The following is a 21,291-nucleotide window of genomic DNA, read 5'->3' as shown; positions in this document are numbered from 1 at the left end:
ATATTTTTCTATTTTTAATGGATTTCCACTTGAAAACAAATCTTAATTTTAATATTTAGTTTAAAATATTTTTCCAACTGCCCAGTATATTCCAATTAAATGCTATATCTGGTAATACCTTAAAACTAAGGAGGAATAATTAAAGGTTCTACTCAGAAAAATTAGAAATATTTTGCAGTGTGGTATCTAAATCATTTGGGAAGCTAACTTCCCAAAAAATCTGACTTGATTAATTATCAACAGGCAATTGTTCTGACTTTTGTGGAACATCAATGCTGCTTCTGAAAGCTTCCTTTGCTTTTCTTTCTTCACCCTATTAATACAGCCTGTACATCTTGTCAACCAAGAGATTTACAGAAAGCAGAATCTGTTGCATAAAACTATATTGATAATAATATTCATATTTCAGAAAATACTCAATTTCTTTCACTTAGCTTGTTTAAAACTGAGATAGTCTGAAAAGGTGGTTGAGGTATAAAAGACTAAATAAAAGTTTTCCTGGGTAGCCATGTTTCCCAACTTTTTTTGGAGATAGAAGGAGGGGAGTAAAACAAGAAATGAAAGTGATCATAACAGAACTGAGGGAGGAAAATAAAGAATGTGCACTTAAAAACAAAACAAAATTAACAAACACTGGCATGTCATGATTTTCAGCTAGAAAAACAAAGAGCTCACCTGAATGTCTCTGAACTTTAGTACAAGCATTTTTTCCTTCAAAAACAAAATCTTATTAGTCACCTGGCTTAAAAGGTTTCAGAAGCCTCCACAAAAGCCATGAACTATATTGTTGAATAGAACCTTTGCTATTCTGCTCCTACTTTCTAAATTACTTATGTGACAAAAAAGCACCCAAATACCCTTAGCCAAACAAAAACAAAAAAGGTCATTGCCTTCAAACTAAAGATCTCTGGGTCACCTCTAAAAATATAACCAACTTATTAGTCAAGAGGCTATTTTCATTTCATATTCCAGCCAACTGTGATTTCAGTTAACTTATAAATAACTTTATAACCTTATGAATGAAATGCACGAAACTACGCCTGTGTAAAAGTGATCATGTTTTAATTATGGGCTAAAAATAACTAATACAGTGAGCTTGAATGAGAAAAATGAAGATTCTAAATAAATTGCTAGGGAATTTCACAATGGGGTCAAGGAAAATTTTTTCTCTACGTACAATATGATCATTAACAGACTAGTAAATCTTATTTGGAATGATAAGGCAAAAATAGTAAAACCACACTTTTCCTATAAAAAGTTACAGGTTATCTTCTGTAGGGATCGCTATGGTACATGAAGAAACAAAGAAGATGTGATCACTCTATTGCACACCCAGGAACATTAGGGAATCTGGTCTTAGAATGATCTAGTCATCTTCATCTCCATCATCTTCAGCATCTCGTTTCCTTTTTTCCCCTCGAAGACCTTCTTCTTCTGAAAGAAGAGTAAAAGAAAAATTGTAAAATACTAAATTTTTACAAATGAATATTTGTCAAATTACAGTTTTGAATCTATCTTATTGAAAACTTAATGGCATAAAAAAATTATACGTTAAGTTTCCTCTCGGTGTACTGAACAGACTTAACAGACTTAGAAATCCATAAATAATGACAGCTTGCTCTGCATCCTTGTGGCCAAATCATGAATTACAGATCAAGAACTAAGGGTTTGTCATTAAAAGAATCATTAGTAAATTTTTAAATTTATTTTGAAAGGCCTAGGTAAAGAGTACTAGAGAGCAAATCTGAAAAGAACATTATCTGGGAGTTCAACTGCTCTTCTCTTAGAGATAAGGCTTCATTCACCCTCTTTAAAATGAAAGACCTAAGAAAATAATAAATTAAGCTCAAGGTTATCTCATCTCTTCATACCGGTTTTGCAAATAAATGTTATAGGCTGGTGGGTTTTTTTAATGAAATTATTGAATGCCCTGAAAAAATTACTTTTTTTTTTTTAAGATTATTTATTTATGGGGGCCTGCGTGGCTCAGTTGGTTAAGTGTCTGCCTTCGGCTCGGGTCATGATACCGGGGTCCTGGGATCAGGCCCCGCATCCGGCTCCCCGCTTGGCAGGAAGCCTGCTTCTCCTTTTCCCTCTGCCTGCTTGTGCTCGCTCGCTCTCTCTCTCTGTCAAATAAATAAAATCTTAAAAATATATATATATTAAAAATATTATTTATTTATTTGACACAGAGAGAGAGAGAGAGAGAGGACAAGTAGGCAGGGCAGCGGGCAGAGGGAGAGGGAGAAGCAGGCTTCCCGCTGAGCAGGGAGCCCGATGCAGGGCTCAATCCCAGGACCCTGGGATCATGACCCGAGCCGAAGCCAGTCACTTAACCGACTGAGCCACCCAGGCGCCCCAGAAAATTACTCTTTTAAAAAGGTTTTATGGGATGAGGTGGCTCACCCAGACATCTGCCTTTGGCTCAGGTCATGATCTCAGGGTCCTAAGATCAAGTCCCACATCAGGCTCTGCCCTAAGCTTGGAGCCTGCTTAAGATTCTCTCTCTCCCCGTCCTTCTGCCAAACCCCTACCACTTGCGCACCCTCTCTCTCCTCTCTCTCAAAAAAAAAAGTTTTACACCTCTCAAGGCACTCGATGTTACCAAAATCAAATCAGAGACCAGTAATAATTTGAATTATAAACACATTCTTTCAAGTATGTGAATAATAGCTGTAACTTTAATGTTAGGATTTTTTTTATGGCTAATGTAACTCACCCTCTTCTTCCTCTTCTTCCCCTTCTTCAACATAATCATCATCATCTTCTTCATCCTTGAAAACCAAATATTCAGTTTGAGAATAAAAATCCATGACACACTTTTCACTGTTTAGTAGTAATACATTCTAACAAGAGCAAAAAAACCATGGTTATTCTGTGTTCTGACCTCTGCGTAACTTACATGTGTCTTTTTTAAGAACCCAGCTAAATCTAGTTTATGAAAGTACGTTATGTTTTAGACCAGCGCTGTTTAAAAGAATTTTCTGCAACAATGGAAATGTTCTGTATCTGTGCTGTCCACGTATGGCTACTGAGCATTTAAAATGTGACCAGTACAAGGGTGCCTGGCTGGCTGAGTTGGTAGAGCATGCAACTCTGGATCTCAAGGCTGTGAGTTCGAGCTCCACAGTGGGTGTAAAGATTACTTAAAAATAAAAAAATCTTTAAATAATAAAATAAAATGTGACCAGTATAAATGAGGAACTGAATTTTTCATTTTATTTAATTTTAATTTAAATAACCAAATGTGCGCAGTGGCTACTATAATGGACACAGTAACTCGACAATTTCAAAGAAAGGTTTTCTATTTTATAGAGTGAGATAGGAATTACCTGAATCCTAGCCCCAACATAGTTACATGCATTGAGTAAGTCACTTAATTTCCCTGGACCTCAGCTTTCCACTCAATAAAAGAAAGTATTCATCTAGAAAGATCTCTAAGTTCCTTCTATATCTAAAAATCTATACATCAAAACAGCAATGTCAAAAAAAATCACAAAACTTAATCTACAACTTTTGTCGAAGGAGCTGTCTACCGTTTTATACTAAACCTAACAAACCTTGCTCTTGAATAATCAGTCATAATAATTGATCATGAACATGACACTAATTAATATTTTCCGATTCCCTCAGAGCCTATCAAAATACGTAGGATGGTTTTCTCCTTTTAAAAATGACCCTGGCCTCTACTTTGAATTGTATCTCTTCCTAGTTTTCATGCTTTCTCCTTTCAATTTTACTACTTCAATTTTAATCTGCTATGAATTCAGAAAATAGACTGACAAGCTTATTAGAGAATTGAATATAAAAGAGAAAATAGGTTTAGAATAATAGCTTGAACACTCTCCTACAAAGAAAATGTCTTTTAGGGGCACCTAGGGGGCTCAGTTGTTAGGCAGTCTGCCTTCAGACGCCTAACAACTGAGCCCCCCAGGTGCCCCAATAAATAAAATCTTAAAAAAAAAAAGAAAAGAAAATGTCTTCTGTTGCTATATTTTGGCTAATCAGAGGCCTTTTACACTTACTGCCATGTTCCAAATAGTTGAGTTCTACCATATGTGTGAAAAAAATGGAACCAACCTAGGGTCTCCCCTCCAGCCCCACAAAAGTTTACTGCTCCTTCAAAATACTTAATTGGCAAATGTCAAGAACTGCTGGGTAGTTAGGGAAAAACTTGGACAACCCATCCTTTTCACAGTACCCACAGCCCCATTTGTGTCTAGAAATACTCAACAGAACCTAATTTCCCAGCACATAGCTAGCATCCCCTGAGAAACTCGACTGCACGACATTTATATCAGAAATCAATCTTATACAATCCATTCAAACACCGAAAAGCATTCTGTACCAGAACAGCATCAAGATATAAGGAGGAGAGGGAATAAATGGGGCAGCCAATAGTATAAAAAGGAATCACAAAAATCAGGAGAACCTAAAGCTTTAAAGAAGAAAAGAAAGGAAGAGAAGGTAGAAGGGAGAGGGGACAGGGAAGAGGAAGGAAGGGGAGGGGAAAGGAAAGAAAGAAAAGAAGAGAGAGAGAGAAAGACAGACAAGGGACACATTTTAAACACCTCAGATCTGTGGAGAATGATAAATGAGGATGTTTAAATATTTGCGATTTTTTAAAAATACACTTGAGATATTAATCACATTTATTCTTTGATAATTTAAAAACGCCCAAGTCTCAAAAGCTAATTGTTTCTCTGGATTTTGTTTTAAACAAAATATGGTTAGATTAATTGATTGATGGTTGTAAGCCTTTTTTTAAAATGGAAGTATAGCTGCCAAACAACATTACCTTAGTTTCAGGTGTACAACATGGTGATTCAACAAGTTTGCACCTTAAGCTTTGCTCACCGCAAGTACAGTAATCATCTAAGCCTTTAGTTTTTAATATCATCTCTGAGGTAATATCCCTCAATAAAAACTCGGCTTTCACCAAAGGCTTGTTCAGTAGAAACTATGGTCTTTTCCTCACTAATGGGAAAGAACATGTTTCCTCACTGTACTCTATAGTACAGAGGGATCACAATTCCCAATTCTTCTAAAGCCCCCATTCCCATTTTTTTAATTTTTTAAAAAATATTTTTATTTATTTATTTGACAGAGAGAGAGATAGAGCAGGAACACAAGCAGGGGGAATGGGAGAGGGAGAAGCAGGCTTCCCGCCGAGCAGGGAGCCCAACGTGGGGCTCGATCCCAGGACCCTGAGATCATGACCTGAGCTGAAGGCAGACGCTTAAGCAACTGAGCCACCCAGGCGCCCCTCCCCATTCCCATTTTTAAAGAAATACACTACACAAACATAAAGCCCTTCTTTATGCATAGTAATTTCTTACCTCTGAAAAGTAACTGAAATAAAAATAATACTCAAACCAAAAACAGCTACTCAAATCCCATTCCTATCTCCTTCTACTTTCTTTTTAAATCTCAGTAGTCTCAGAAGCTTCTACAGACTCTCACCTTCTAAAAATAAGTTTAAAACATAACTATTTAAAAAATATTAAAAACCATTTCATCATGTTTGAAAACTTCCGGTCCATGCTAGCCAGGTACTCCACTGACTTGACATTGTGGGTATCATCTCAGAGATTTTTGCTCTACACTTGACTATGTCACTTTTATTTTTTTTTTAAGAGAATCTTTTTTCTTTAATATTTTATTTATTCACTTTTGTGACACAGAGGGGGAGAGGGAGGGAGAGAGAGAGAACACAAGCAGGGCGAGAGGCAGAGGAAGAAGCAGACACTCCCCGCTGAGCAGGGAGCCCAATGCGGGGCTCGATCCCAGGACCCTGGGATCATGACCTGAGCTGAAGGCAGACACCCAACCATCTGAGCCACCCAGGCACCCTGCCTAGGTCACTTTTAGTTAATATTCCCCAATATTCAATGGAATGATAAACACAAACATCTACAGATGGTTGAAAGTCATTTTTAAACTACTTAATACTATTTAGACTTAATGAAGAATTACTAGCAAAGAAAAAAGCCAAATGCAAAATAACATGAGTCCATTATTTTACTAAATAACTTAAAACTTAGGGGAGGGATGCCTGGGTGGCTCAGTCGTTAAGCCTCTGCCTTCGGCTCAGGTCATGACCCCAGGGTCCCGGGATCGAGCCCGGCCTCCCTCTCCTCCTGCCTGCCGCCCCCCTGCTTGTGCGCTCTCGCTCTCGTTCTATCTCTCCGACAAATAAATAAATAAACTCTTTTAAAAATAAATAAATAAGGCTTAGGGGGAAAATATTCAAGCTGTATGCTGATGTAAACTGAACAGGCTGATTTTCTCTATGAACGCTTTAAGCGCTGTTCTTCATTATTGGACAGCTGCCAACTTACTAAGGCGCCAAACAAGTTTAAGTTCTATTTTTTCCACAGTAGTTTCATAATTAAAATGGTATCAGAAAAAAATTATCATTGATCAGTGATATTATCTACCTAACCAATGTAAAAGTCATAAGGAGAACAAATAAGAATACTAACAATTTCTAGTCTAAATAAGAGATACTATTTTTAATAATAAAAACTTGAACTATGGGGCGCCTGAGTGGCTCAGCTGGTTAAGCAACCGCCTTCGGCTCGGGTCATAATCCTAGAGTCCTGGGATCGAGTCCCGCATCAGGCAGGGAGTCTGCTTCTCCCTCTGATCTTCCCCCCCTCATGTGCGCTCTCTCTCTCAAATAAATAAATAAAGTCTTAAAAAAAAAACTTGAACTATGAAAATAAAACTCAGTAGTTTAAAAACATTATAAGAAAATAGTAATTCCCAGGGGCAAAAGATCATTTGTTCAAGTCAACTGAAACTTCCTGTGAGCTTACTACGTCCCTGTCAATGTATTAGATGCTGAGATACAAAGACGGATGACCCTCCCTCTAAGGAGTTCACCATCTGGTAGAAAGTGGCCAAATAAACAAGTTTTTACAAAAGTGTCTACAGGCAACAGAAGACTAAGAATCAAAGGTAACGGAGGAAGGAGTGATTATCTATAAAAAGTTACAGAAAGCTTCAATAATGAGACAACTCCAGAACTGAGTTTTTAAAGAGTTCAGAGAGCATGATCTGGGTGTCAGTCACACAAGTATATCCATCAGTAAAATGTCATGAACATGTACATAAAATCAGCGCACTTTCCAGGCTTCAACTATACTTATGTTTACCTCAGTAAAAAAGAAAATAAAGTTCATCAGAGAGCACAGGTAAAGTCATTTCAGATAAGAGTAAACAATGTATCTACAGACAGAAAGGCAAGAAATAGCTTGGTGTGACAATTTAATTTGGTATTGAGGGAGAAGAGAGAAGGAAGCAGGGGCTAGATAATGATGGTCCTTGTATCCCTGGGTGCCAACAGGGAGACATTAAAATGTTTCGAGCAGGCCAGTGATATGATCACATTTGCATGCAGGCACTGTGAAGGAGACACCTAAGTGGTGACACTGTATTCAGAGAGACCATTTGGAAAGCTACTAGAAAACCATAAGCAAGAAATAATTAGGGAAAGGAAAGTTTTCCTGAGTGCCTACAATGTGCCAGGGACTGGATACTTTACATATACTATCTTGTTAAATCCTTAAAAGAGGCCTAAGAGGTTGATACAATCTTAGTTTTATAAATGCAGAAGCTGAGGCTCAGAAACTTTTGTAAAATGTTTCTACCACACCATGGCGCGCAGCTTCAGGCAGAATGGGTTTGAAAGATATCTGGGTGGTAAAATCAGTAGGTGTTTTTGATGATCTGGATACAGTATGAGCTGGGGGACAGTGGGAAAAATGACAGGCAGATAGATCCACTCAGACCCACAAGCTAGGAACAACTTTCAGATTTCTACACAACTCACTATTTGTATAGCACTTGGCCCTATGCCTAAATAATTTTCAGCGCACATAAGAAGTGCCTATTCACCTGGATTTCTTCTTTCATTAAGTATGAGAGGCCCACTTCCTCCTCTCCCTCTCCCAATTCCGAGCCTGCTTCATCTTCATCCTCATCTTCCTCCTCCTCTTCTTCCTCCTCCTCTTCTTCATATTCTTCGGGTGGACCAGCTTCATCTTCCTCTTCCTCTTCATCATCTTCATCTCCATCTTTAAAAATATTTTAAAAGACGAGCAAATGGCTGAGCAAATGTTTCTTGCTAGTATGTTGATCCTATCTGCCCTTGTCCCAACCACCTCAAACTCTTAAGTCAATGGGTAGATGGAAAGTATCTCAGGGTGATTTTCTTTTTTTAAGATTTCCCTTTTAAGGGGCGCCTGGGTGGCTCAGTCGGTTAAGCTTCCAACTCTTGATTTCAACTGAGATCATGATCTCAGGGTCGTGAGTCAGGCTCCACATTCAGTGGGAAGTCTGCTTGACTCTCCCTCTGCCCCTCTCCCTGCTGATGCGCCCATGCTCTCTCTAAAATAAATAAATCTTAAAAAAAGAAATTTCCCTTTTACAATATCCATATTTACTATTTGAGAAATATGGTTTCTATTTCTTTTTAAAGATCTTATTTATGGGGGCCTGGGTGGCTCAGTCATTAAGTGTCTGCCTTCAGCTCAGGTCATGACCCCAGGGTCCTGGGATCGAGTCCTGCATCGGGCTCCCTGCTCAGTGGGGAGCCTGCTTCTCCCTCTCCCACTCTCTCTGCTTGTGTTCCCTTTCTTGCTGTGTCTCTCTGTCAAATAAATAAATAAAATCTTTTAAAAAAATTAAAAAATAAAGATTTTATTTATTTATTTGAGAGAGAGAGAGAGAACAAGCTGGGGGTAGGGGCAGAGGAAGAGGGAGAGGGAGAAGCAGAATCCCCACTGAGCCGGGAGCCCGACAACGTGGGGCTTGATCCCAGGACCCTGGGATCATGACCTGAGCCGAAGGCAGACGTTTAACCAACTGAGCTGCCCAGGTACCTTGAGAAATATGGTTTCTATTTTTTTTTTAAAGATTTTATTTATTTGAGAGAGAGAGCAAGCAAGGGAGAGCACAAGCAGGAGGAAGGGCAGAGGGAGAAGCAGACTCCCCTGCTCAGCAAGGAGCCTGATGTGGGACTTGATCCCGGCACTGGGATCATGACCTGAGCTGAAGGCAGAGGCTTAACTGACTGAGCCACCCAGGCACCCCGAAATATGGTTTCCAAATACTGAAATATTTCCAACGTATAGATTTTCATCGAAACATTACATGCATTAAAGTTTGTTTTACCTTGTGGACACTTCAAAACCCGCTTCTCTATCATTCTATCATTTTCTAATATTGTTTATCCATCAGATTTCTTTTTACAGTACAAAAATTTTCAACCAAGTATAACAAACAGTGTCCCATTACTAACAGCCATTCCATCATCTGATCTGTTAGTCACCCATTTATCCAATAATATATATTCATCACCTAATTCTAACACATTTCCATCACCACCCCCACCCCACCCCACCCCAGCCTCGAAAAAACTCATAGTCATTAACAGTCACTCCCCATTCTCCTCTCACCCAGCCCTGGCAACCACTACTCTACTTTCTGTTTCTATGAATTTGCCTATTCTGGACATTTCATACAAATGGAGTCACACAAAATGTGGCCTTTTGTGTCTGGCTTCTTTCACTACATAGAATGTTTTCAGTACTATAACATGTATCAGTACTTCATTCATTCTTATGACTGAATAATAGTTCATTGTATGGATATATCACATTTCGTTTATCCATCAGTTGACAGGCCATTCAGGTTGTTTCTATTTCTTAATTATTATGGATAACACTATAAGGAATGATTCCTTTTTTTAAAAAAAGGTACTATTTTTTTTAAAAAGGTACTATTTTAAAAGTTCCCACTTCTACTTGGTGGTAGTTAAACAAGTTTATACAGATATAAAATTTCACAGAGCTTGATAGTATAATAATCATTAAATTCCCTATCAGAAATCTGAAAGAAGAAATACAGGATTAGGGCTGTGGGTTTGTAATTTTTCTTGTCTTACTAATATCTTTTTTTTTTTTCAACACCCAAACATCCAGGCCCAATCTAAATTGCATGGCTAGGCTGGAGTCTATATTTATAAGCATTAAGAATGATTACCCTCATCATCCTCCTCTTCTGAGTCTGGTGCTTCGTTATCCTCCTGATCAAATCCATCTAAGTAAGTGATTTGCTGCAGCAGTTCAAAAATACTTTCTCTGTAATCTTCCAGGTTTGTGATCTCACAGTTAAACAAGTCAAGACTTTTCAAATTTTTAAGATTTTGCTGCAAAAGTAAAAAGTTAAAACTTACATTTCGAGATTTTAAATACTATGTTATTTCTTTTTCATTCATGAACCAGGAAACATATATTTGAAATCAAAAGGATGATTTTTGGATTTTTCAAATTTTATAATGAAGGGCTATTGTATCAATTATCTCTTTTTTTAAAGATTTTATTTATTTATTTGAGAGAGTGAGCAAGCGAGCGAGCATGACCGGGGGGGGGGGGGGGGAAGAGAAGAAGGGAAGCAGGACCCCACTGAGCAGGGAACACGATGTGGGGCTCGATCCCAGGACCTCAGGATCAAGACCTGAGCTGAAGGCAGATGCTCAACAGACTGAGCCACCCAGGCGCCCCCCAAATCAATTCCCTTAATGAGGCCCTGTATGTAAACTCCGCAAGAGTAGGAACTTTGTTTTGTTCACCGCTGAATCTCCAGCACCTGGCTATACTATAGTAGCCACTCAATATATTTTGTTGACCAAATATGTGCATAAATAGGCAACAACAATAATGTGGTTAGCTTAAATCCAGTCAAGCTTATTATCAATACTTTCAACCTCCTCCCAAGTTTTTTTAAAATTGGAGCAACAATTTTCTGAGTTTCACTTCATCTCATACCAGGAAACAAAGGAGCAAATAATAAAATAACTCAAAAAAAAATCAAGAAGGAAGGAAAAAGAATAGAATTTAAGAAAATACTAGGAAGTCTGAAACCAGATATTCAACTCCTGAAGTTAACGATCAAATAAATTTCTCACAGATTTATCTGAATGTTTTACCCTAAGAGAAGGGAAAGGAATAACCATCTAGATAAAAACATGTAAGAAATTTCAGAAGTTTCAAAGAGTGAAATATAAATCATTAAGATAAAACACAAACAAATCTCAGAAAATCAACCAAAAAAGAGCAAGTCCAGAGACCTTCCACTCACCAGAGCTTCTACTGTACTGAGATCTTTGATTTTGTTTCCACTCAGATTGAGGTAGGTAAGATTTGGACATTTCTCTGCCAGGACTTCCAAACCTCCAGAAATTATATTGTCACTAAGTTCCAACTATATATTCAACATGGAGAAAAAACAAACAATGGTGAAGGCTTGGGGCAGATCAGATTTTTTTTAAGTTTTTTAATTTATTTAAATAACCTCTACACCCCATGTGGGGCTCGAACCTACAGCCCCGAGATCAAGTGTCGCATGCTCTTCTGAATGAGCTAACCAGGCACCCCCAGATTTTTTAAAATATATCAATCTGAAGAAGAAAAACAACTGTCATTCTCTCTGTCACAAATTATTAATTTCCAAATTCCCACCTATAATCACCAAATAATATATTAGAAACCCTACATAAAAAGCTTCTAACCCAAGTTTGGCTCCCGATGTGTTACAGATAGATTTTATGTTTCAGAGAAAAACATTTGATAGATATTAAATCCAAATTCATGTCAAAAGCAATTTCACTATTAAGTTTAAATTTCTAAAAGCGGTATTAGAGCTGATTCTAAAATCCTACATAACCCATTTTCTTATCTCTAAAAATTTAGAATCTTCTAATTAAAAGGCAGAATGGTTGTTTCATTTGGCCAAAACCTAGACATATTAGCCCTTGGCATCAAAATTATGATTTCACACTTAATACCAACTTACCTTTCGAAGTTTATTTAAGCTAGGCAACCGGGCCAGTGAACTTAGTTCCACATTAGCCATACTCAGAAACTCTAGTTTTTTAAAAGTATCATTCAGGCCTTCAATTTCCCCATTGACACACAGGCAATTATCAAGGACTAACTCTGTCACCTGTAAGACAGAAAATGAATGATTCTTTACTTTGCAGTCTGTTTAGCAAAAGACCTGGGTCAAGACACACTGGAAATGTGAATATTAAAACCATCAATCCCATTACAAAGATCCTTTCTCTCCTCCCCCACCAAAAACTGAGACAACCTAAAGTCATCATTATTAAGTTAACCTTTTAAATTTAAACTTAGACCAAGAAGTTCAATGCCTGCTCAAATCACTGATGCATAAAAAATGAAACTTTGAAAAAGGTCCCATGTGAAACTTACTTCTGCCCCTGATGAGGATTCTCAACATTAGGGCATATATTTATGCAGTGAGGGGATGACTAGGCTATACTGGGAAAGGGTTCAAGTGAGCTGCCCTAAAACAGCAGGGAGAAAAAAGGAAACTATTTTTTTCACGTTTCAAGTTTAAACCCCCTTATCTTTGGATGATAAATGCCACCATAACTCAAAAATACCTTGTTACCCTTCATGAAGAAATGTTAGAAAGCTCATTCTGAGAAAGCTGGCTTTGGGAGGTTATTTGTTCTTAATAGCAGGGCCAAACAATGTGACCCAGAACAATACATCATTGACAAAATGTTATTTCTCTGTAACACCCTGGTAGCATTATTGCGGACTTTTCCCCATGGGGCGGGGGGGGGGGGGGGCTGCATCCTCCTATTAGGTCAGAGCTGTAGGACAAAACTTGCTGGTGTGCACCTAAAAGGACTTAATCTAAGGGGGAGACAGGAGACCCTGGATCTCTACTCCCAATGCAAAAGTATGTCTGAGGAATTTTGAGGGCTAAAAACTAACAACAAGGAATGCCACCTTCTCTTTCTGAATATGACTTCGAAATAATTATTTTACAGACCAGAGAAGGCCTAGGATCTCCCGTTTAGAGAGGTAAGGAAGCCAAGGCCCAAAAGGTAAGAATAAGAATGACTTGGCTAGGGTCATCCAATTGGTGTGACAGAGCTGTGCCTCCACTCTCAATCTTCTGACTCCTAGTCCAGCTGAGCGGAGAAGAGAGGGCCACCAGATTTGGTGTCAGAAAACCAGTTCTTCCACTTGAGTAAATAACTTAACTGCCCTGGGACTCGGTTTGCTAATTTGGATTCTACAACAATACAATCCACCTTACAAGTCTGTCCGAAGGAGAAAAGTAAATGATAAACACAAAATGTGTTCTGTAAACTGTAAAGAGCTATACAAATATAAGCGACCGTTATTACACCACCGAGGAGGAAGGAGAGGCTGCAAAAAGCAACCTCTGGCACCCCCCAAAATTGGAAAGGAAACTACTCCTGGTAGGGTAGGTAAACGAAAGAGGGTAAAGGGGAGCAAATCTACTTTTCCAACCCAAGACATACAAAAGCATTCTAAATGTGTGCTCCTGAGAGGCAGTTGTTTAAAGTTTGATTTTGTTTGTTTTCCTCAAGCCCCCAAAGAGTAGGCCCTAGAAAACTCCCAGATCTCTCTGCGATGATAGTAGCGACTGTTTCCTTCTCCTTGCCCTTTGCTAATTTCAGGGATACATAAAGGAAAAAAAAAGTACATAAAGACCTTGGGTTCCCACTCTGCACGCCGCCACAGCCCACCACACAGACCCTACTCATCTTCTGCGCTGGTTTGCACAGGCACCACCCCCGCCCTGTTGAAAACAACTACATCCCTTATATTCCACTTCGAGTGTTTATTTCAGAGGCCGCAATTAATAAGACTCTTGACGCTTTCCCCTGCGGTCTGAAGTGCGAGGTTCCTCACTGGCCACCCGCCGCGCTCTCGCGACCAGCCGCTCCGACCCACGGAAAACCCCACACGCGGCGGGGACTACTCAAGAGAAAGACGGGTCGCCTCCCGGCCCGGGTTCCCAGCCCCTCCGCCCCGGGAGGGAAGGGCTGGGGGAAGCCGAGGAGGCGCCCTCGAAAAGGAGGCGGAAACGCCTCACGTCCGACCCCAGAAAAGTTGACCGCGACCAGCCTCACGTGGCCCCTCCCAAGGCCATCTCTTTAACTAAGGCGACAGCAGCAAGAGCGCATCATTTAGTTTCGCCGAATCCATCTTCAAAGCACAGAACTACTACGACCCATTTGTTGAGTTTTGTGAAACCTTCTCCGGGGATCAAATTCGGAGTCGCGGCCACTACGATACGACACGCCGAATATCGTCACACCGCGGGGGGACGAAGAGGATTACGCCTCGCGTCCCCTCCCCACCTCCGGTCTCTGCGACGACTCCCAGAACTTAGCCGCCGCGGGGGAACCGACCGCTGACCCAGATTCCGCCCGGCGGCGGTCGGCGCGCGCCGCTTCCCGGGGGAGTGGGCGCCGCCGGCCGCGGGCGGTCCTCACACTCCGCCAGGGACCCCAGCCCGCGCCCGGCGCGACGTCACACACCCGCGGCCTCGAGCCCGAGGACACCCCCCAAAAAAGAAAGAGTTGGCAGCACTGCAGAAAAGTTGGACTAACTTCTCAGGCGACGATGGCTGCGGCAGGGGCAAGTGGGACTGGGGGGTCGCGCCCACGCCGCCGGCCCCTGGGAGGAGGAGGGAACCAAGCGGCGGAGCTGCCCCCAGCACCCCGCTTCCCGCCCCCACCAGGCCTGGACTCCCGACTCGAAGAGAGCCTAAAGAGGCTAAGCCCCCAGGCACACAAAAACGCCCCTAGAAACTTAAACCCTTCGCCATTTTAAGTAGAAGATTTTAATGATTTAACACTTAGAATTAAATATCCCCCCAACCCTAACCCCAGGTGGGGGGTTAATTCATTACCCCTCCCCACACACCCACCCGCACCCCCAGAAACCCGATCCTCTGAATACAGGTCTGGTGGGGAAGGGGAGGGGGCTGAGTCATCTCACCTCCTCCGGGGCTCTGTTCCTTAACTCCAGGTTAATCCTCTTCTTCATCTCCATGTCCTCCTCCTGCTCTTCTGCTACTACTCCCTTCCCTTATCCTTTCCTGCCTTTCGCACTACCCCCAACCCTTAAATTTTTAAAAGATTTGGAAATGAATGAAAAGAAAAGCAAATATAAACGCCCACCACCTCCAGATAGGTGTGGGGGAGAAAGAAGAGAATAGCAAATGGAGTCCAAGGAGTTGGGACTCTAACTCGGCTGCCCCCACCTCCTTGTCCACACACTCGCGCGCACTCACACGCACGCACACACACACACGCACGCGCGCACACACACACACGCACACGCACACGCGCGCACACACACACACACACACACACACCGCAGTTCCTTCCCCTTCAATGGCTGCTCTGAGACTGAGCCTCCATGACACGGCACCGCCAACCCCCTGGCCTACACTCCACCCACCTCCCGAATGTATTGGTTAATTCTTCAGCATCGCACTGTCTCATTGGGCTGCATTAATGTCCATCAGTCTTCAGGGTGGACCTGAACCAGAAGCGCTGTGTCTATTGGCTATGACCAAGCGCGCAGTTAACTCCGATAGGTCCGGGAGGGTGTTCGTCCTGGGGAAAAGATTTTGAATCCCAGTAGCCCCCCGCCTTTTCTTTGTGTGGTTGGCGCGCTTTCCCTAGGCGTTCGGACGGTTTTGATACCTGCTGGATTTGTTTTTTTGTTTTGTTTTGTTTTTAGTGTGAAAGGGAGGAAGAAAGCATCCTTCTTATGTACCCAGGTTGCAGGAACTCATAATCTGGCACACAAACACGCACCGGCTCTTGGCTGTTTTAAAGCACCTTGCGGCCAAGGTGCACATGGGCTTTCGTGGCACTGCCCGGCTGGGGGATAGGCTTCTGGTGCAGAGCCAGACGCGAGATAAAGATAGTATTTTAACTTTCAACATGAAGGAGTGAACGTTTTTTTAAAACACTTGGGTGATGTATGTAAGTTAGGCACCTTTAAACAAAACTAGCCTGGAGGAATTGTTACTGAGGTAATGGTTGCTGTAATAAACACCAAGACCTTGGAGAAAAAACAGTGCTGGACTAGTGAAAATCAGACATCAATTCTCATAGAAATGGTACTGCAATGCCTCTCCTTTCTAATTTCCCTTTGGTCGGTTTCCATGGATACCTGTAGGTTAAATGTGCTTTTAAAAGTCTATGAATGTGAGACATAAACGAGCGGGATAAGAATGATCTTTTTTTTTTAATTTTGTCTTGAGAGTCTAACTTCTTAGTTCTTGCTTAAATTTGTCCTTTCAATCCCTTACACCATTCTCAGGATAAATGCCCAAAGAAATTCCAAATGATTTGGGGAAGAAAGTGGGTGAATAAGTCCAACCCCTTTCAGAGCGGAGTGCTTGTTTGCTATGTTTTCAGTTTCTCCAGTTAGAGACCGTAGGGTTTCAAACAGACTCAACACTTTGCCACCATCCCTCCTCCTCCCACACAAAGACACACAACTCCTCAATTAGGCTTACCTTTAAAATGTAAATATTTGGTAGTTAGCATGTTAAATACTTTAAAGAAAAACAAAATAGTGATTGTCTTCTCCTGGATAAGTGTTTCCTTTGAGTTTGTTTTTTTTTTTTAAGATTTTATTTGTTTATTTGAGAGAGAGAGAGAGCACGAGAGGGAAGAGGGTCAGAGGGAGAAGCAGACTCCCCGCTGAGCGGGGAGCCCGATGAGCGGGGAGCCCGATGCGGGACTCCAGGATCATGACCTGAGCCGAAGGCAGTCGCTTAACCAACTGAGCCACCCAGGCACCCTCTTTTGAGTTCTTGAAAAGGAAATTTTGTGAAGATGAAAATAGGGGGAGAGGGAGAGCTTTTGGTATAAAATGACATCTCTACAGGGCAATTTGGTGTTAGTCAAGTTTGTTTTAACACGGGCTGAAGGAAGCCAGGATGATATGAAAACAACCAAAACGGATTGAGGAAGAGTTTAAAAAAAAAAAAAAGGATAAAAAGGCTAAAAAGAAACCTGAAAGCACATCTTAGTACCAGCTTGGGAAGAAGTCCTGTGGTCTCATCCCACCAGCCACTGGAACTCTGGAATGGAATCCCAAAGAGAGTTCGGGAAGGAGATTCAGATTTAGGAGTCATACACATATGAGTAATAGTTGAGGCTATGAGAAAAAAAATAAGATGCCCATAGAGAATATATTTAATAAGGCTATCAGGCAAAGGGGAGAAAAATGTGATTGAGGGGAAAGAGGAGAGAGGGATTGTCTACCAAAGTAGTCGAAGAAACTGAGGAACAGGTAGAAAAGAATGAAGTGAATCCGGGGGCGGAAACGTATGGAAGCCAAAGAGTTTCAAGGAAGAGATGATTATTGAGGTTAAATGGTAGGACTTTTATCAGAATACATTAGACAGAATGGGAGAGTTATGTTGGAAATAATGAATGTGAAGACAGGCCATGAATTCATTTTACCCTTAGATAATAGCTTCACAAAATACACTGTGGTAAGCATAGCCAGAGATCCACCAAAGTGAGCCTTCCCTCATACCCTTGGTCCCCACACTCATGTCATCTCTCACGTGCCCTACCTCAATACCTTGAAACCTACCTCTTTCTAGTCTTAATCAAGAAGCCAGGATAAGAGGCTGGGGGAAGAAAGATTCTCCAGAGGGCTGGTGCTTGGAAACAAAGGTGCCTGGGAAGAGGTTGGATGAAGAATATCACCAGGCTAGTAGGTGGGTGTATGGAGCTAAATGAAGGATGAAAAAATAAAATAGAGTCAGGAGAAAAGCCAAACTCATGAACTAGAACATGTTTTAAGCTGAAGTAATGAGGCAGAGTTTATTTTAAATGGTAGAATGAAAAGTGAGGTTAAGTTATCAGGAGGTGGATGAAAGCAAAGGAGCAAGGAAAGGAATGAATGAGAGGGTGGCTCAGAACACTCCTCTAATCCACCAATAAGAAGCATGCATCAGGATATTATTTAACTCAATATGCCTTTAATGTTCAAAAGGTAAACTCATCTGCTGCTGCTGAATATCTTCTGTTGCCCCTCCAGATCCACTCTTCACCCTTCTCCATCCTGCTCTGTGACTCAAAACCCACAGAGTCCTGTGACTTCCTGGGTTTGGTCCATAGGAGAGAGCACTGGCAGGAGATCAGAAGTCTGGAGGACTGTAAGGATGGAGCATTTATTCCCCAACTTCCTCATGCCAAGTCGTGACAAGAAGGCTGTCTCTACCAAAAGCTACAGATCCTGTGGTGACCACCATGATGTACCACCCAGATTTTCCTTCAGGAATGAAGGACTTATTCCCCCTGGAATCTTTTTTTTTTTTTTAAGTTTTTATTTATTTATTTGTCAGAGAGAGAGAGCGCGCGCACACACAGGGGGGAGTGGCAGGCAGAGGGGGAAGCAGGATTCCCCACTGAGCAAGGAGCCTGATGCAGGGCTCAATCCCACGACCCTAGGATCATGACCTGAGCCAAAGGCAGACACTTAAACGCCAGGTGTCCCTTATTCCCCCTGGAATCTTGAGTAAATAAAGCATGGTTGTTATTTTAAACTACTCAGTTTTGAGGTGACTTATTACAATGGATAACTAAACAAGAGCAATAGATAACTAAACAAGGTATACCCAAGGTCCTAAGATTAGTAATTTGTAAAGATGAATCTCAAATCCAGTTCCTGTGATCAAAGTTAAAATCTTTTTCCAAAGGGGACCATTATAATCCTGTTTAATTCATAAATGCACAGAATGTTCTGCTCCCTGAAATATTCTTACTCCCTACTGATGCCCAAAATACCATACAGATATTTGATATTATGACCCCTGTTGAGATACAAAGACTCCAGGATAACTAATAAGTAAACTTGATTATTCTATTAAACCTTAGTTGGAGATATTTATCAGATTTGAGAAAAGACTTTGATTGACGCCAAGGATACTATAAAATAATTGAACTACCCTACATCTTCCAGGAATGAATGAGAGGGTGGCTCAGAACACTCCAATTCAATTTTTCCAATTCCATTCTTTCTCTAATTTGAGATCCTTTTCACTTTAGGGACTGTTAGTAAATGCAGAAGTAGGAAGCATACATATTATTACAGTACATTTTTTATTATTGCTATGTAAAAAACAAATTTGGTGGAATAGCTGCAAAAATTTAAAATTTGTGGTTGAGATTTTCCAGTTTGAGTCACCTCTTTTTATGTCAACATCGTGCAACCTAGTTTTAACATTAACCAAAGTCAAACAAAATTAGAAGAGTAAGTCTCCCAGAAATAAATCCATATTGCAATAGCAAATACAAATGATTTAGAGATTTTGTAATCTAAGAATTATTGCATCACTGCATTCTCCCAGTAGCACAAGGAATAAATAGTTGTCTTAAAAGAAATTTGTAACCTTGGTAACAAAATTACTTCCAAAAAACTAACTTGAAACTTCTCTTTAAAAGGCAGAGAATTTGGGGCGCCTGGGTGGCTCAGTTGGTTAAGCATCTGCCTTTGGCTCAGGTCATGATCCCAGGGCCCTGGGATCAAGCCCCGCATCGGGGAGCCTGCTTCTCCCTCTCCCTCTGATCCTTCTCCCGGCTTGTGCTCTCTCTCTCTCTCTCTCTGGCTCAGATAAATAAATAAAATCTTAGAAATATATATATAAAAGATAATGTATTTGTGAAAGTAAAAATGCTCCGGGGTGGCTCAGTTGGATAGGCAGATGATCAGGTCAAGATCTCCGGGTCCTGGGATTGAGTTCCGCATCAGGCTCCCTGCTCAGCAGGGAGTTTGCTCCTTCCTCTCCCTCTCCCTCTGCTCATCTCCCCCGTCCCTAACTCATGCTCTCGCTCTCAAATAAATAAATAAATAAAATCTTTAAATTAAAAAAAAAAAAAAGGAGCGTGCCTGGATAGCTCAGTCCGTTAGGCGTCTGCCTTTGGCTCAGGTCATGATCCCGGGGTCCTGGGAACAAGTCCTGCGACGGGCTCCTTGCTCAGCAGGGAACCTGCATCTCCCTTTCCCTCTGCCTGCCCCTCTCTCTGCTTGTACTCTCTGTCAAATAATAAAAAAAAAGAACATTCATGGAAGAAAGAACTTATGAAAATTAAAAATATGAATGCAGAAATTAATAATCCAATAGGGGTGACAGATAAAGTTGAGCAAATCTCCCTGAAAATAGAATAATCAGCAAAAAGGTATGGGAGACTGGCTGGCTCAGTCATTAGAGCATGAAACTCTTAATCTTGGGGTGATGAGCTCAAGCCCCAACTGGGTGCAAAAATTACTTAAAATAAATAAATAAATAAGAAGTAAAAAGATGGAAAATAGAAGGAAAAAGCTGGGAATATTAAAGACCAGTCCAGAAGGTTCAACATACAATTAATAGGAGTTTCAGAAGAAGAGAACATATAAAACAAAATTATCAAAGAAAAATATGAGAAAACATCCCAGAGCTGAAGAGCATAAACTTTTAGGCAAATGAGCCCACTGAAGACCTACAGCATGAGGGGCACCTGGGTGGCTCAGACGGTTGGTTAAGCGTCTGCCTTCGGCTCAGGTCATGATCCCAGGGTCCTGGGTTGGAACCCCACATCGGGCTCCCTGCTCCGCAGGAGGCCTGCTTCTCCCTCTGCCTGCCGCTCCCCCTGCTTGTACTCTCTCTTTCTCTCTGTCAAAATAAATAAAATCTTTAAAAAAAAAAAAAAGACCTACACCACGATACATTATCATGAAATAATAGAACATCTAGGGTAAAAGAAATATACTAAAACTTCCTGAGAGAAGAGAAGTCAGTCTAACTTCTGAACTGAAGGACAGAGAGTTCCACGAGGAATATTCCTTTAAAAAAATGTTATGACCAGTTTCCTGATACATTTGAACATGAGAGAAGAGTTACATTTTCAACAGTGAGTTTAGAGATGAATAAGCAACTATAAAACAAAAGCAAAGGGAGGAGGCAGGGGGATGTCATTATCAATTCAAGGGAAATTAAAAAGTTGTACAAGAAAAGACATATACACTGCTTGGCTCAGCTGTGGGTAAATATTGATGATTTTCTAAATGCTGATTCAGCTAAAATTATTATTCAATAGTTAATCACCAGGGAAATGCAAATCAAAACCACAATGAGATATCTTACACCTGTCAGAATGGCTAGAATCAAAAAGACAAGAAATAACAAGTGTTGGGGAGGATGTGGAGAAAAAGTCATCCTCATGAACTGTTAGTGGGAATGCAAATTGATGCAGCCGCTGTGGAAAAGAGTATGGAGTTTTTCAAAAAATTAAAAATTGAATTACCATACTATCCAGTAATTCCACTATTGGGTATCTACCTAATGAAAACAGAAACACTAATTCAAAAAGATATATGCACCCCTATGTTTATCGCAGCATTATTTACAATA

At 40.8% G+C, this 21,291-nt stretch overlaps 1 protein-coding gene across 3 annotated transcripts; it reads right to left on the bottom strand.

The window, feature by feature from the left end:
• Nucleotides 1-1,045: 1,045 nt before the first annotated feature.
• ANP32E (acidic nuclear phosphoprotein 32 family member E) lies at nt 1,046-15,303 on the bottom strand. 3 transcript variants are annotated; one of them, XM_025858409.2, is made up of 7 exons: nt 14,862-15,303; nt 11,863-12,012; nt 11,149-11,271; nt 10,051-10,216; nt 7,903-8,081; nt 2,720-2,774; nt 1,046-1,434 (listed from the first exon to the last, which is right to left on the bottom strand). In XM_025858409.2, exons 1-7 carry the CDS (start codon nt 14,913-14,915, stop codon nt 1,367-1,369), a joined length of 795 nt encoding a protein of 264 aa, XP_025714194.1. In that variant the 5' UTR covers nt 14,916-15,303; the 3' UTR covers nt 1,046-1,366. The 3 variants fall into 3 exon arrangements, with proteins under 3 accessions (XP_025714194.1, XP_073744486.1, XP_025714195.1); XM_073888385.1 differs by lacking the exon at nt 14,862-15,303 and adding an exon at nt 14,112-14,257; XM_025858410.2 differs by lacking the exon at nt 14,862-15,303 and adding an exon at nt 13,566-13,985.
• Between the last annotated feature and the right edge of the window lie 5,988 nt (nt 15,304-21,291).

The sequence above is a fragment of the Callorhinus ursinus genome, unplaced genomic scaffold (assembly GCF_003265705.2).
Source record: "Callorhinus ursinus isolate GAN/ISIS: 27379988/994484 unplaced genomic scaffold, GSC_fseal_2.0 scaffold90, whole genome shotgun sequence".
NCBI lineage: Eukaryota > Metazoa > Chordata > Mammalia > Carnivora > Otariidae > Callorhinus > Callorhinus ursinus.
Note: the sequence above shows the minus strand (reverse complement) of the source record. Positions and strands in the feature narration are given on the sequence as shown.

Excerpts from the sequence above, each read along its gene's own strand:
- ANP32E (XM_025858409.2), bottom strand. The coding sequence starts at position 14,915 with ATGGAGATGAAGAAGAGGATTAACCTGGAGTTAAGGAACAGAGCCCCG. Across the intron at positions 12,013-14,861 it reads GGAACAGAGCCCCGGAGGAG|GTGACAGAGTTAGTCCTTGA; the intron begins GTGAGATGACTC and ends TCTGTCTTACAG. Across the intron at positions 10,217-11,148 it reads TCAGTACAGTAGAAGCTCTG|CAAAATCTTAAAAATTTGAA; the intron begins GTGAGTGGAAGG and ends TTACTTTTGCAG.